The following is a 16,760-nucleotide window of genomic DNA, read 5'->3' on the forward strand; positions in this document are numbered from 1 at the left end:
ATAAACACTCATCAATTCATATCAAATACTTTTTAAGCTAGGCATGTCACAAGGTGAAAATGTGCATTTTTGACTATTTCAGGGGCCATAACTCTTGAAATAGGGCGCTGACCCAGATTAAAAATAGGAGATGCGCAAATTCATATCATGAGTAAGACTAATGCAAGGTTTCATGAATCTATATCAAATACTTTTTGGTTTTGTTTTGGGTTTAAGCCGTTTTTCAACAGTATTTCAGTCATGTAACGGCGGGCAGTAAACCTAACCAGTGTTCCTGGATTCTGTACCAGTACAAACCTGTTCTCCGCAAGTAACTGCCAACTTCCCCACATGAATCAGAGGTGGAGGACTAATGATATCAGACACAATGTCGTTCATCAAATAGTCACGGAGAACATACGCCCCGCCTGAGGATCGAACTTGCGACCCCGACAACCGTAGACCAACGCTCTTACCTATTCAGCTAAGTGGGCGGGCTCAAATACTTTTTGAGCTAGGCGTGTCACAAGGTGAAAATGTACAATTTTTACAATTTCAGGGGCCATAACTCTAGAAATAGGGAGCGGAGCCAGACGAAAAATAGGAGGTGTGCAAGTTCATATCATTATAAAGACTCATGCAAAATTTCATCAATTTATATCAAATACTTTTTGAGCCAGGCATGTCACAAGGTGAAAATGTGCATTTTTTACTATTTCAGGGGCAGTAACTCTAAAATTAGGGGGCGGAGCCAGACGAAAAATAGAAGGTGTGTGCAAGTTCATATCATGATAAAGACTCTTGCAAGGTTTCATCAATTTATATTAAATACTTTTTGATCTAAGCGCATCACGAACTTCGGATGGACACACGGACGAATTGACAGACGGACGCACGGACAAGAGCAAATCTATATGCCCCAACCACTCATATGGGCACAATTAAGATAGTAATAGACAATCTGAGGCCATATCGCAACAACTGCACAATTTTTGTAGTGTTGCTTCGAATATTTATTTACCCCACCCACTTTTACCCAGTTTGAGAGTGTACCACTCTTCCAATATTAATCAGAGTATACTGATATACTGTCATTTTTATGTTTATTTAGTTTACAATACCTGCTGAAAATAACACCTTAATATCTCAACTAGTGAAAAATGTTTTAGCTTTTTGGTAAAGTTCGTCAACTGAAAATCAGTAAATTTGATTAGACCACTTTGTGGCTCTATGCTGAAAAAAGTATTCAGTACAATTTAAAATGCAACATGTTGTGTGAATGTCCATTGCATAGTTATTTTATCATGAAAGTTTCAGGTAAAAAGTTAGAAAATCATTTTTGAAAAAATAACAGAAATTGTATTCTATAAACGTAAGTCAAAACTGGTAACAGTAACACTTGTTAATGAAACCTTATACATGTAGGTATATTACCACAAAACATAAATAAAATCAAAAAACATTTTGCACAGACACCTAACTGGGACCCCCCTCCCCTTTGAACGCTGTAGCTTGAGAAATGTGAAAGAAGGTACCAGGTAAAAATCAATGTCAAATTTCAATTCAGAACACAAAACTATGCATGTGGTCCGAATTTGAAGCCTATGGCTTCAGAAATGTGAAAGTAGGTCACTTGGTCAATCTCAAGGTCAAAGTTCATTTCAGTACACAAAACTATGCATGTGGTCCAAATTTGAAGGCTGTAGCTTGAGAAATGTGAAAGTAGGTCACTAGGTCAAAATCAAGGTCAAATTTTATTTTGGAACATAAAACTATGCATGTGGTCCAAATTTGAAGCCTGTATCTTCAACAATGTGGAAGTAGGTCACTAGGTCAATCTCAAGGTCAAAGTTCATTTCGGTACACAAATTTGTGGTCCAAATTTGAAGGTTGTAGCTACAGAAATGTGAAAGAAGGTCACTAGGTCAAGATCAAGGTCAACTCATGTCAAAGGTTCATCTTGCCAATGTGGTCCAAATTTGAATGTTGTAGGTTATGGACAAGAAGATTTTAAAAATTTTTCCCTATATAAGTCTATATGAACCATGTGACCCCCGGGGCGGGGCCATATTTGACTCTAGAGAACCACTAGATGATGCTACATTACAAATATCAAAGCCCTAGGCTTTGTGGTTTAGACAAGAATATTTTCAAAGTTTTTCTCTATATAAGTCTATGTAAACCATGTGACCCCCCCCCCCCCACCTCAGGGAGGGGCCATATTTGACCCTAGGGGAATAATTTGAACAATCTTAGTAGAGGACCACTAGATGATGTCACATACAAAATATCAAAGCCCTGGGCCCTGTGGTTTTGGACAAGAAGTTTTTCAAAGGTTTTCCCTATGGAAGTCTATATAAACCATGTGACCCCCGGTGCGGGGCCATATTTGACCCCAGGGAAATAATTTGAACAATCTTGGTAGAGGACCACTAGATGATGCTACATACCAAATATCAAAGCCCTAAGCTCTGTGATTTTGGACAAAAAGATTTTCAAAGTTTTTCCCTATATAAAATTATGTAAATTATGAAAATAAACAAAGGGCCACAACTCAAAAATTGTTGATGGTGGGCTAAAAATGGGTGTCTATATATATCAAAACTTCCAAACTTACAAAACACTATCACAGACCATGCACAAAAAGCCATGTACAGTTAATGATAGCATGAGTTATGCAGATTTAAATGTCAAAAGCATGCAAAAGAACAAAAGAAATCTAGAAACTGTACATTATCTAAGTACCCAACTATGTAAAAGAAGAGAGCACTGTGTTGCTAAAATCATTCTTCTAACAGATTGCCCATTGTGAAATTCATTTCATGAAGTAAAGATAGTAAGCACAAAGTAAAAATAAAACTGCAGCAGATTTTGTAAACTGTTAGTAGATGAACTTTTTCTTGAAGCATGTACTCAGCAGTTTTTGCCTAACTTTCAATACAAATACATATTTGTAGATATTCAACTTTTCATTCCAGTATGCTATAACATATAATATTTAAGTCAAATTAGGTTGAATACAATAAAACTTGTATAAAACTGGTGTAAATTTGGCCAGCATTCACAAAGCTGTTTTAAGGTCTTCCAAATATTCTTTTAAATCCAACAAACTGTATAACCAGACATGTTTTTAAAACTGAGAGGGCTCTTACTGACCTGCATGTTATATTAGAAAAGATCAAATAAGGTAAAAAATCTCTCCAGTCCATCACAATGTTCACTGGGAAAATGTTTCACCTGATAATCAAGATCAAAGTTCAATGCATAAATTTACAAGCCTTTTTCATGGTCAAAACCATTTCTTTCATTCTTTAATTTCCAGTGTTACCTAAGGTGAACTACCAATATCAACAACAGCCAAATACTTTTATTTGATAAATATAACTAATAAGTCTGTCTTCACTAAATATTCCTTCTACAACATTCCTTATGCAACTCGAATTATTTCAGTTAAATTGTGACTTCAAAACTTCACCAATCAGATAATCAGACAAAGTTAGGCCAACTTTAGAACATTTTTACAAAATACTGAGAAAAAATCTTCCACAAGTGAAATGTATAACATTTCAGAATATATGAAAAAGAGACTCCAAATATAGTGTGAGATACCGAAATGAAACTTGAGAAACTAAAATGAAACTAGATAAATTCTCTGACACTGATAACCAAAACCTAGTATTGTTCTACAACAAGGCTGTAAATATTGCATCCATTTCAGACAAACATACCTTTGTTAATCACCTGTTATTAAAATTCAATACAGAATATTTCTTCTAGGCCCTTAGCTGACTTAATATTTCCATTTCAATCACTGTGTTAATTTTGGGATGAAATACAACTACATTAAAATATGACCAAAATGCTTCACAAGAAACAACTTAAGACGACCCTTTTACAAAGTCAACCCTACATAATTCAACACAATTTTCCCAACAACAGCCAGTTAGCTAGCTGCAATAATTTTTCTAAATGCTCCTGTAGGAATCTATTGGCCTGACTTAATACTTTAAATACTTATATTTTGACAATATCGATAACATAATCATAAACATCCAATGATGAAGAAAAGAAAAAACTTATAATAAAAATTGCTGCTCTGAAATAGAAATGAATGACAAAGAATGATTATATAGAAGAAGAAATACAACACAATTACCTGAAATAAAATAATAATTACAGTTTAGCATAACAATACAAAAATTAACACAAACTAGCAGACGCTGCCCACATATAAACAACAGCAGCCTATCAGTTTTCTGCATTCCTGTAAAAAAAACAGACGTGATGGCATAGATGCTACAACATTTAAATGAAAACAAGAGTATCAGACATGAACTGTAAACAGAAAGCAAGCAAGCCAGTGAATGTGCTATGTACCTCTGCCTGCACCAATAACGGGGAACCCTGTTTCAACTGGATCAAATATGTCAGGGGATGAACCAGGTCTGAAGATTGATTCTCGGTTCTCCTCAAGGGTGTCTGTAGAATCATATGATACAGACCTCTCTGCAAGGTCACCTTTTACTCTTGAACTGTGAGCAACAACATCAGCGAAGCTTGAAGTGACTCCTTTTGTGCTGCATGCAAGTTTATCTAAGCCTGATTCTACTGTAATATAGACTGGAGAGGAATGAGCAGTGGATGGGTGTGAAGAGTGAATTGTGGAGGCAAAACTAGAGCGAACATCAATTACAGTAGAAGCAGACGACAAAGTTGCCGACTCTGATATACACTCACCTTCATCTTCAGATTTATCCTCAGTTTTTTCGTACAACTTTTCATAACTTGATGATAAACCTGACTGTAGTTTAGAATCAGACTGTTTTGTATCAAAACGATCTCCAATATCCATTTCACTTGCATCCATGGACATTCTGTTCACCGTTGGCTCTAGTGGGACTCCAGTATAGACGTTCTCATAACTGGAAACCATTTTTTTGCGTTCCTGTGCTGCAAGAACTTCAAGTTCCATTGGCCGAGGAGGAGGGATTTCAGACTCTGGGAAGTCATTACTAAAGCCCGAAACAGTGTTGTTTTCTGACTGGTCAGGGGTTTGAATTAAGGCAGCTTGTTCACTGGAGGTTATAGAAGCAGTGTCGTCTGCTGTAAAAATGAAACAAGCAAATGTAAACAAAAATAAAGCAAAAAGCGCAACACCGAAGAAAGCAAACAGAAAAGGTCTAATAAATAATTCTAATATTTTTTTAAGATTTTGTATTTCATTTTTCTGCAGACAGATAAAAAAATTCAAGAGATCTTTACTTGCACATTTTCCATTCATATACAAATTATTTCAATATCTACTAATTCAAGCAATTTGTTTGGTTTAGCCACAATATTACACATCAATGAAACCCTAGTTTATCATTTTAGTATTCATGTGTATATTTCAGCAGTATGTCAATGCCTGAACTGATAGCAGCAGTATTTGAAAATCGGAGATAACTTTCTTGTTTCTAAACAAAACAGGCCTTAGTAACAATATTACCTATCTAAAGATCATGGTTTTGATTAAAAATTTGATAAAAAGTTGTTTTTGAAATTTTTGATGCAGAGAGAAATCATTATAAAATGAAAATTGGGTGTAGATTCATGTTAACTTGGAATTATAATGATATATTTTGGTTTACATACATGTATAAACCTTGCCCTTAATGCAAACATTTAACATTAAGTCACTCCAGTGCTTTATTCAATGTATGCTTTATTTCGGCAGAGTTAACATATGCAAGTATACCAGAAAAAAAAATTCAATCCTTTAACAATGAAATTTATTTTAAAATATATTCTGAATGTGTCAAAGACAGGGAAAACCACAGCCTGAAGTAAAAGAGTCTGTGTATCTATTTAATGGTCTGTAACTCTGCAAAAAATTACAAGAGTACGCATAACCAATTTTAAGACCAATAACTCCTGCAAAGTTTCACTGAAGTTTGGACATAACTTGTGGAGATGAAGTGTGGACAAGAATCTCTTCAAATACTTTTGCATAATAATCAGGGGAATATAACTCAATGAAAAACCATTCAAATGCAAAAATAGTGATATATGCAGCACTAGGCCTAGTACTTATCATTCCTGTGAAGTTTCATTCAAATCTCACCAAAGGAAAAGCAGTAATCAAGACAAATTTTATCAAAATTACCTTAAAGTGACCATAACTCTGTAAATAATAATCAGAGTAGATTGTGATATGTACAGCTAGGCTTCGTACGAATCACTCCTGTGAAATTTCACTGAAATCTGGCCAGGATTTTTTGAAAAGTGCCAACAAGCTAAACACACATGGACAGACAGATGGCAGAGGCAAAAGCAACATCTCCAATGTAATGAAAAGACATTATCTTGACTATTTCGATGATAGACTGATAGTGAAATAGGGAATATTCTAATATCTAAGTAAACAAGAGATCACAGAGTGATCTTGGCGCCCACCAATGTGCCATTTTTGAGTGTTCCAAATTTCAAGACTTACTGACTAGCTCAAGGTCAAATTTCATTTCCGTACACAACACTTTGCATGTGGTCCAAATTCAAAAGCTGTAGCTTGAGAAATGTGAAAGTAGGTCACTAGATCAATTTCAAGGACGAAATGTGAAAGTAGGTCACTAGGTCAAAATCAAGGTCAAATTACACTTCAGAACACAAATTTATGCATGTGGTCCAAATTTAAAGCCTGTACCTTCAAAAATGTAGAAGTAGGTCACTAGGTCAATGTCAAGGTCAAAGTTTGTTTCGGTACACAATCCTATGCATGTGGTCTAAATTTGAAGCCTGTAGCTACAGAAATGTGAAAGTAGGGCAGTAGGTCAATCTTAAGGTCAAAGTTCATTTCGGTACACAAAACTATGCATGTGGTCCAAATTTGAAGGCTGTAGCTCGAGAAATGTGAAAGTAGGTCACTAGGTCAAAATCAAGGTCAAATTTTATTTCGAAACACAGAACTATGCATGTGTTCCAAATTTGAAGCCTGTACCTTCAAAAATGTGAAAGTAGGTCACTAGGTCAATGTAAAGGTCAAAGTTTGTTTCGGTACACAAAACTATGCATGTGGTCCAAATTTGAAGGCTGTAGCTTGAGAAATGTGAAAGTAGGTCAGTAGGTCAAAATCAAGGTCAAATTCCAATTCAGAACACAAAACTATGCATGTGGTCCAAATTTGAAGCCTGTACCTTCAAAAATGTGAAAGTAGGTCACTAGGTCAAAGTCAAGGTCAAAGTTTTTTTCAGTGCACAAAACTATGCAAGTGGTCCAAATTTGAAGGCTGTAGCTACAGAAATGTGAAAGTAGGTCACTAGGTTGAAATCAAGGTCAACTCATGTCAAGGTTCATCTTGCCACTCAAAACCATACATGTGGTCCAAATTTGAATGTTGTAGGTTATTGACAAGAAGATTTTAAAATCTTTTCCCTATATAAGTCTATATGAACCATGTGACCCCCCAGGGCGGGGCCATATTTGACCCTAGGGGGATAATTTGAACAAACTTGGTAGAGAACCACTAGATGATGCTACATTACAAATGCCAAAGCCCTAGGCTTTGTGGTTTGGACAAGTAGATTTTCAACGTTTTTCCCTATGTAAGTCTATGTAAGCAATGTGACCCCCGGGGCGGAGCCATATTTGACCCTAGGGGGATAATTTGAACAATCTTAGTAGAAGACCACTAGATGATGTCATATACAAAATATCAAAGCCCTAGGCCCTGTGGTTTTGAACAAGAGGTTTTTCAAAGTTTTTCCCTATATAAGTCTATATAAACCATGTGACCCCGGGGGCGGGGCCATATTAGACCCCAAGGAAATATTTTGAATCATCTTGGTAGAGGACCACTAGATGATGCTTCATACCAAATATCAAAGCCCTAGACTCTGTGGTTTTGGACAAGAAGATTTTCAAAGTTTTTCCCTATATAGATCTATGTAAATTATAGAAATAAACAAAGGGCCATAACTTACTAAAAAATTGTTGAACCAGTCTGATTTTCAGGGGAACACAACTAGGGTACCACTACATCATTCTGACAAAGTTTGGTCAAAATCCCCCAGGTAGTTTCTGAGGAGATGCGATAACGAGAAATTGTTAACGGACGGAAGGACGGACGGACGGACGGAAGGACGACGGACCACGGACGCAGAGTGATTTGAATAGCCCACCATCTGATGATGGTGGGCTAAAAAGGGGCATAATTCATGAAATATTGGTGCCAGAGTTATAGTCTTTGTGTCGTATGACATGGATGATGATGAGGAACAACTCTTGAGTTTGGAGCAAATCCCAGCATGTAATAAAAAACATGAAGAGATAGGGCATCAAATTTTTGATTAATACGCAGACACTGATGCACACAAGTACACCAAAGCTCTTCATATACTTCGTGCAGTTGACATAAAAAGGTTCAAATATCCAAAACTGGAGAATGATACAACCTTTCTGCTACTGTTAAAATTGCAAAATTTCCATTATGCATCATTCTTTTCTGTTGGTAAATTTGATTCACAATGTCATTCAGTACTTACCTCTTTTCCAGTCATTGTTTTGTTAAACAAAAACTTCAGTAACAATCAAATATACAATGGTGAAATTACTATTGAAGCTTACTGTATTTGTCAGAAACAGCATCAGTTTCAACTATTCACTACCATTTGAATATGTTCTGATTAATTTCTATAAATAAAAGTCTCCAAAATGCTTTCACCATTGTGTCTGATTAAAGCTTATATCTTGGATATGATTTTTTCTGGTCTTATCTATTGTTCTGTTTTGCATAAAGTTACCTTAATTTTCCTTCACAGAAACTTTAACGCAAAATATTCTTACCTAATGCAGACTATCACAACAAACACAGAACTTGCCAAATGATTTTTAAAAGTAGACTGAATGTACACTAGTGATTTTGAAATTCTGTTCGTCATTTAAAACTGCCATCAGAAAAGCTTCATAGTGTATAACACCTAACTTTGGCGGCAGTTTGATCTTGACGCTATTCACTATTGAGGCCTGCTGTGCCAAAATAAATCTATATTAATTAGTCAACCACTTAAATAGGTGCTCCAAATAAAGGCCTTGAAACTGAATAAAAGTGTAAATTCAGACAGTGATTTCAATAAATATCTTTTCTTTTTTTTTCAAACATATTTACAGTTCTCACAGACAGTAACATACTATTTAAAAGAACATACCACGTTACACCCAATTAAGCATAGAAATGTAAGGCAATGATTTTTTGTGAGAGGCTGATTGAAGTAATTCACATGACATGTTTGGTACAGTTCATAAGAGTATGTCTGCACAAAGTAAATTTAATATTTTTCTAGTTGGGAACTTAAAATGAAATATAATGGCTATTGTGGTATTCACACCATATAATTTAGACAATGAATATTCATAAACAGTGTTAATTTTTCTTTCACCTGAATGAATTTACACATTAGAGACAGCATGTAAATGGATGGAAAATATGAAAAATGTAAAGCCTCTTATGACAAACAAAAACAAGTAAATGGTTTGTCCGAAAACTGTGAATTAACGGATTGAATTAAGAAAAATTAGATTATGTTACTCAATTTTGGTGCAATCATGCTTATCCAATATTGCCTTCATGCAAAGTGACAATATCATCTGTTATGATTCTATGCCTACTTCTAACTCTTTAATTCATTCATTTAGAGTAATAAACTTTAAGAATATAATTTTTTAAAAATACACAATTCTTTTAACAGTTAAAATATTCCAATTCAACTTTACTATTAATCTGAAACTGGACTAAAACTGAAAAATAACTTGTTGCAACATTATTACAAGCAACAATTTTAATTTGTTAATTATAAATCTTACTTCATTCTTCAAAACATGCAAAGGAGTGTGCATTAAATGGATATTTACTGGAAAGTTAATAGCTAAAGAAGTAAACAAAAAATGTGTACCTGTAGCATGCATCTCTGAAGGAACAACATCTTCATGCTCCTGCTTGTCTATGGTTTGGTCCATTGCAAGAGAGGCCCTCAATGCATTCTCATCCATAGACATCAACATTTCTGTCGATTCTGCCATTTCTTGTTTTATTCTGGGGTATTTTTCATGTTGTTCAGAAATTTCTGTTCTATAATCAACCTTTTCTTCTTCTATTTTATCGAGACCTAATGATGTTGTAAGAGCATCCTGGTCCATTGAAAGCATCATGGGGTCAAATTCTTTTGATTTCATTAATTTCATTTCCTCGCTGTCCTCATCACTACTCTGAATTTTATCTAACCCAAGAGATGCTCTCAATGCATCTGTATCCATTGATCCTGACATTAAATCATCTTGTTCTAAACCTAGTGATCTTTTTAAAGCATCCTGGTCCATTGAGGATGCCATTAGATCTTCTGATGTTTTCATGCCTAAGGACTGTTTCAAAGCTTCTTCATCCAGAGACTCAAGCATTCCTTCAGACATTTCTGTTGCTTGCGACTCTTCAGTTACTTCAGTAATTTCTGATATTTTTGATTTCTGATCCTGACCTTCACTTCCAGCCAAACCTAAAGATCTATGCAGAGCATCTAAATCATCAAATTCAAGTGAAGTTGTCATTAAATCTGCAGTTCTATCACCCAAAGAAACTTTGAGTTCATCCTGGCTTACTGATGTTTCCATTACAGATGCTCTACCAAAGCCTAAAGCCTTTTCCATAATTTCATCGTCTAATGAGTTTGTCAATGCTATTTCTTCTCGTACAACTTCTAAAGACCTATTCATTTGTTCTTTTTCTAGGGAGTCTGTCATAATATTATCAGCCTGACTTAAACCAAGAGTCCTTTTAAACATTTCTTGGTCCATTGAAGAGGATATATCACTTTCTAACCCAAGGGACCTTTGGAGAGCATCTTGATCCATAGAAGATGCCATAAGATCAGCATCTCTTCCAAGTGCTTTCTGAAGCATGTCTGGGTCCATTGAATCTGCCATACTACTTTCTTTCGCTGATCCTACAGACTTCTGAAGAGAATCTTGGTCATAGGAGTCAGTCATGATATCTGACTTGTGCTCAGATGATGAAACAGAGTAATCTTCATCTTTACCTGAGCAAACACTGCCAGATACTCTAACATCCTCTGGTTCAAGGGATGAAGCTATCAGTGAGTCTACCATAACATGTTCTGCGGAAGATACCATTATATCTTCTTCATCATAAACATATTTTAAAGCTTCTTCATCATATGATGCACTCATGACATCTCTTTCTATCTGTAGTTCTTTTTTCAATACTGACTCATCCATAGACACTGACATCGCTTCTTCACGAAAAACCCTTGCCAACAGAGGTGATATTTTTTCTGGAGTAGCTAGCACCTGTTTCAGTTTCTCTTGTTCATATGATGTAACAAGAGTATACTCAGAAGGAGAAGGTGGAACTTCTTCAACCTTTTCCTCCCCATCTCCTGATTCTCTTTCTCCATGAATGGGTTTAATCTTTTCTTTTTCAATAGTTTGTTCAATGAAAATCTGCTGAGAAACATCTGCTGATATTCTTCCTTCAGGTTCAATGGCACTTTCTACTTCATCTTCATCATCATCAACATCTGCTTCCTGGCCATCACCTGCCATTGCTGATTCCTCCATTTCCATTTCCAAAGTATAGTCTGTTGGGGAAAGTGGTCTTTCAGAACTTTTTGTGCTTTGCTGTTCTTGTTCAACTGATCTTTGTGATCTCCTCTCAATGTATGAATCTACCTCTTCATCCTCAATAGAATCAGATTCCATACCATCTATACCATCTTGAATAGCATCCTTTCCAGCTCCTTCAAAACCACTTATTTGCCCTTCAAGCCCTGTCAATGATGAATCTGCTGGTTTGGTAAATGATATTTCAGAGTCAAAATCACTTTTAAGAACTGTCTTGCCTTGTCTCTGACTTTGAAATTCAAAACCATCTCTATAGTGTTCAATAAATCTTTCAGTCCTATCTATGTAAGATTCATCAAAGTCATCAACATCATACTTAAAGTCAATTTCAACAACTTCATCTTTCTCAATTTCATAGACATCTATAAATTCTTCTACATTAACTTCTTTTCCCTTCTCTAATTCAAACTCCTGAACATAAGATTTATCAATGTCTGTTTCACATGACTTGTATGTTTCTGATTCACTAGACTCTGTTGTTTTCTCAATTACTATGTCATTAGTCTGACTTATTTCATGCTTTTCTTTCACATCAACTTTATGTTCAACCCTCTCAGTAAAACTGAGAGATAAATCATAGTCAGGTGTAGTAGCCTTCATTTCAGTATCTTCATATTCCACAAGTTCACTTACTAAAGAAGCACTTGGTGGTATTGTATCTTCATCTTCATCTCCTTCAATAATTTCAATAACTTCTGCTGTATATTCCATTTTTTCAGATTCTTGTTTTGACTGCTCAGATTTTATTGAAATTTCAGCTGATTCTTTAACTTCAGAATAAAGGGGATCTTCAACATTAACAAGAACCTCTTCTTGATCAAGATCAAATTTCACAAAAGCCTTTTCCTGAGTCTCGTATTCATTCTCATCTTCTGAACTTGGCTCAACGGAAAAACCTACAGGTTCTCCAGCCATTTCTTCATCTGCAGCCTGCATTATATCAGTGTAAATTCTTCCATGAAATGATGTCTCTGAAATTTCTGGCTCCTCATCAATACTTTCTGACTCAAGTAAACCTGTGTGACTTTCTGCAACACCTGATTTGTCAGTGACATTGCATGTCAGTTCATCTTCCTGAATCATTTCTTTCTCCTTTTCTTCTAACATGAAAGTTTCTTCTTTATTTTCCATTACTGAGATGTCAGAAGGTCTAAGTTGCTCTGTTTCAGTAGGTCTAGGTTCCTCAGTTTTGGCAGGTCTATATTCTCCTGTTTCAATAGGTTTAAATTCCTTTATTTCAATAGGCTGTCCCTCCATTTCAGAAGGTTCTGGCTCTTCATGTTCAGAGGGTCTAAGTTCCTCAGCTGTGGTAGGCATTTGTTCCACAGCTTCAGTAGGCTTAGGTTCCTCTGTTTCAGAAGTTATTAATTTCTCTATTTTAGTAGTTTCATGTTCTATAGTTTCAGTATATCTACATTCCTCAATTTTAGTGGATATATGCTCCTCAATTTTAGTATGCCTAGACTCCTCAGTTTCAGCAGAACTTGGTTCTTCAGCTTCTAAGGGTCTAGGTTCCCCCATTTCAGTTGGTTTAAGTTCCTCTGTTTCAAAAATTATTGGTACCTCAGATTCAGATATCATAGTTTCAGTAGGTATATGTTCCCCCATTTCAGTAGGTTTAGGTTTCTCAGTTTCAGTTGGCCTAGGTTCCTCAGTTCTGGTAAATCTAGGTTCCTCAATTTCAGCAGGCACATATTTCTCAGATTTGGTGGGTCCAGGACCCTCAGTGTCAGCTGATTTTAAATCCAAAATTTCAGTAGGTCTTGGTTCCTCAGTTTCAGTTGGTTTAAATTCCTCTGTTTCAAAAGTTATAGGTTCTTCAGATTCAGTAGGTTCAGATATCATAGTTTCAGTAGGTATATGTTCCTCCATTTCAGTAGGTTTAGGTTTCTCAGTTTCAGTTGGCCTAGGTTCCTCAGTTTCGATAAATCTAGGTTCCTCAATTTCAGCAGGCATATGTTCCTCAGATTTGGTGGAACCAGGACCCTCAGTGTCAGCTGATTTTAAATCCAAAATTTCAGTAGGTCTTGGTTCCTCAGTTTTAGACGTTGTAAGTGCCTCTGTTTCAAAAGTTATAGGTTCTTCAGATTCAGTAGGTTCAGATATCATAGTTTCAGTAGCTATATGTTCCTCCATTTCAGTAGGTTTAGGTTTCTCAGTTTCAGCTGGCCTAGGTTCCTCAGCTTCAGTAAATCTAGATTCCTCAATTTCAGCAGGCATATGTTGCTCAGATTCGGTGGGTCCAGGACCCTCAGTGTCAGCTGTTGTTAAATCCAAAATTTCAGTAGGTTTTGGTTCATCTGTTTCAGTTGGTTTAAATTCCTCTGTTTCAAAAGTTATAGGTTCCTCAGGTTCAGTAGGTTCAGATATCATAGTTTCAGTAGGTATATGTTCCTCCATTTCAATAGGTTTACATTTCTCAGTTTCAGTTGGCCTAAGTTCCTCAATTTCAGCAGGCATACGTTTCTCAGATTTGGTGGGTTTAGGACCCTCAGTGTCAGCTGATTCTAAATCCGAAATTTCAGTAGGTCTTGGTTCCTCAGTTTCAGTCTGTCTAAGCTCTTTGGTTTCAGCAGCTTCAGGTTCCTCAGTTCTGACCTCTTTGTCACTAGGAACTTCTACAGCTTTCTTATAATCTTGTTCATCTTTTATTTTATCTTCACTATCATAATCATGAACCTGAAATTCATCCAGGGTGATTTCAATATTACTTTCTTGACGTGATAAGAGAACTGTCTGTTTAATTCTATTCATTTGCATTTCTTGATTAAAGTATGTGTCATGTTCTGAGACATCAGCTTCTACAGATCTTTCTTCCTTTATTTCAGCTTTCTTATCTGGATAATCAAAACTAGACTCTCTACTTACATGGGTTGGCATTTCAACAAGATCTTCATCACTTACTGGAGATTCTACCGTGCATGTTTCTGTTTGTTCGGTCTGTTTATCTGGTTTACTTTCTATCTTCAATTCTTCCCGTGGTTTGATTTCAATTTCTTCCATCAGCGGTGGTTTTGTTTCAAGTCCATAAATCCTACCATCAGTTAGATCTATATTTCTTTGTTCTTCAGACATAATTTCTCCAGTTTCTTGTTCTGGTTTCACACATGTTTCTTCCTCCAATTCTTCTTCCTGAAATGGAGTTTCAGTATCATATTTTGATTGTAAAATTTCATCTAATCCTTTCTTTTCCTTCTTTATTTCATCTTTTGATTCAATTACAATTTCTTCAGATAATGCTGGAGCAGTTTCAAATTCAAGCAACTGGTCAAATTTAGCTGAAAGATCTACTTTCTCATTGCCTGCTTTTTCATATGGCTGTTCAGTTTTTTCTTTATAATCCTCTTTCGATTCAGAAGTATCTGGAAGCTCTGCATTTGTATGCAACTGTTCTTTCACTTCAGAAACTTCAGCTTGAGTTGACAAAAGCTCTGTTGTAGTTACAGATGCACACACTAATTCGTCATCCAGTAAAACTGTTGTAGCAGATATATATTCTCTTTCTTCCAGTGCTTCTGTTATGACATCTTGTTCAGTTACAGGTACATCTTGTTCACTTGGGATAATTATTTCTAATGGTTTTGTTTCTTCTGCAAGCTTTTCTATACTTTCTAGTTCAAGTTCTTTACATTCTATCATTTCCTGTGATAGATATTCTACATCACTTAATGGGATTTTTCTTTCATGTTCAGACTGTATTGTTTCTATTGTTTCAAGCTCTTCTGCCTGCTCTAAAACTGATTCACATACAATTTCTGCATGTTCTTCTTCTTGGTGTATGTTTATTTGACTGTCAGATATTATTTCAATTCCAATCTCTTTTAATTCTGGTGTGACAACATCTGCAATTTCAGGAGGTAAATCTTCAGTTTCTCTTTCTTCAATTAATACTTCCTCAGCAAAATGTACTTGTTTAACTGCAGTTCCTTCCTTTAGAACAACATTTTTAAAAACATTTTTATCATCTTTCTTTTCCATTTCAGTATCAATTTCAAAACTCTGACTGTCTGTCTCTTCAAATAACATTTTGTCATCACTTTGTACTTCTGTCTCAGAGAAGGAATCAACGATGTCAACCTCAGCTGTTGTATAAGTGGACTCTTCCGCAGAAAGCTTTGTTTCTTCCACTGTGTAAATTGGATACTGCTGTTCTAAAGGAGATGGTAGTTTACTTGGTGACTCAAGTTCTATAGATTCAATTGCTTCCCAATCTTTAGTTTCTATTTCATCAGCTTCAACAATATTGGTCTCAGTCAGTCGTTTAAGTTTCTGCTCTTCTTCAATCAAATCATCAATATCATCATTCAACCATGGGACTGCCTCTTCCTCCTTTGTTCCTCCTATGTTTTCTATAGTACTGTCAACTTTAACTGTTGCTATTTCTACCTTGTCTACAGTATCTTTAATTTCAACTGCTCCTACTTCAATTTCATATGCTTCATGTTTTTTATCCAATGTCTCTTTAGCTAAATCAAGGTCTGTACGGTTATCAGCCAATGTTTCATCTTTTTCAATACTGATTGCTTTTTCAATACTGGTTTCTTTGACAAGAGATTCATGTCTTTGAACTAGTTCTCTTACAGATCTTCTTTTCTCTTCATGAGAAAGTTGATCTTCCTCATGTACCTGCTCTTTACTTTTAAAAGTAAGAATTTCTATTTCACTTTTTGTTTCAGAATCAGTTTTCTCTTCTTCAAGAATGTTTTTAGAAATACTATCAGCTTTTGCTTCAATGTCCTCAACAATATGCCTAAACTGGGTACCAGGAGAAACATCAGTTGCCATTTCAAGATCAGGTATATCAACATCAAGGCTATCACGTTTATCTTTTGTTGTAACAATTTCTGATTCAGTCACTATCTGTTCCTCAGACTTTGAAGTTTTAGAATCACTTACAACCATATTCACAGGGACAGTCTCTTTTGCTGGAAGAGTCTCTATTTCAGACTGTTTACTTTGAAATTTAATACTGTCTTGATGCTCTGCAGTTTTGGTAACAGTTGAATCAGATTCTACTGAAGCTATTCTTTCAAATTTCTGTATAATGGAGGACACAGACTTTGGTACTTCTGGGGATGATTCTACCTCTATTTCCCAGTTCCAATATTTCAATA

General features: G+C 35.6%; 1 protein-coding gene across 50 annotated transcripts in view; it reads right to left on the reverse strand.

The window, feature by feature from the left end:
- LOC123564339 (titin homolog) overlaps window positions 1–16,760 on the reverse strand; it is a 244,984-nt gene that overhangs the window by 43,664 nt on the left and 184,560 nt on the right. For 45 of the 50 annotated variants that reach the window (XM_053536978.1, XM_053536991.1, XM_053536997.1 and 42 more), the window contains 2 exons: window positions 9,906–16,733; window positions 4,717–5,082 (listed from right to left, as the gene is read on the reverse strand). In XM_053536978.1, coding sequence (XP_053392953.1) covers window positions 4,717–5,082; window positions 9,906–16,733 — 7,194 coding nt within the window. The remainder of the gene's footprint in view (window positions 1–4,716; window positions 5,083–9,905; window positions 16,734–16,760) is intronic. The other 5 variants (XM_053537008.1, XM_053537007.1, XM_053537006.1 and 2 more) reach the window with 2 other exon arrangements.

The sequence above is a fragment of the Mercenaria mercenaria genome, chromosome 2 (genome assembly GCF_021730395.1).
Source record: "Mercenaria mercenaria strain notata chromosome 2, MADL_Memer_1, whole genome shotgun sequence".
Lineage (NCBI taxonomy): Eukaryota > Metazoa > Mollusca > Bivalvia > Venerida > Veneridae > Mercenaria > Mercenaria mercenaria.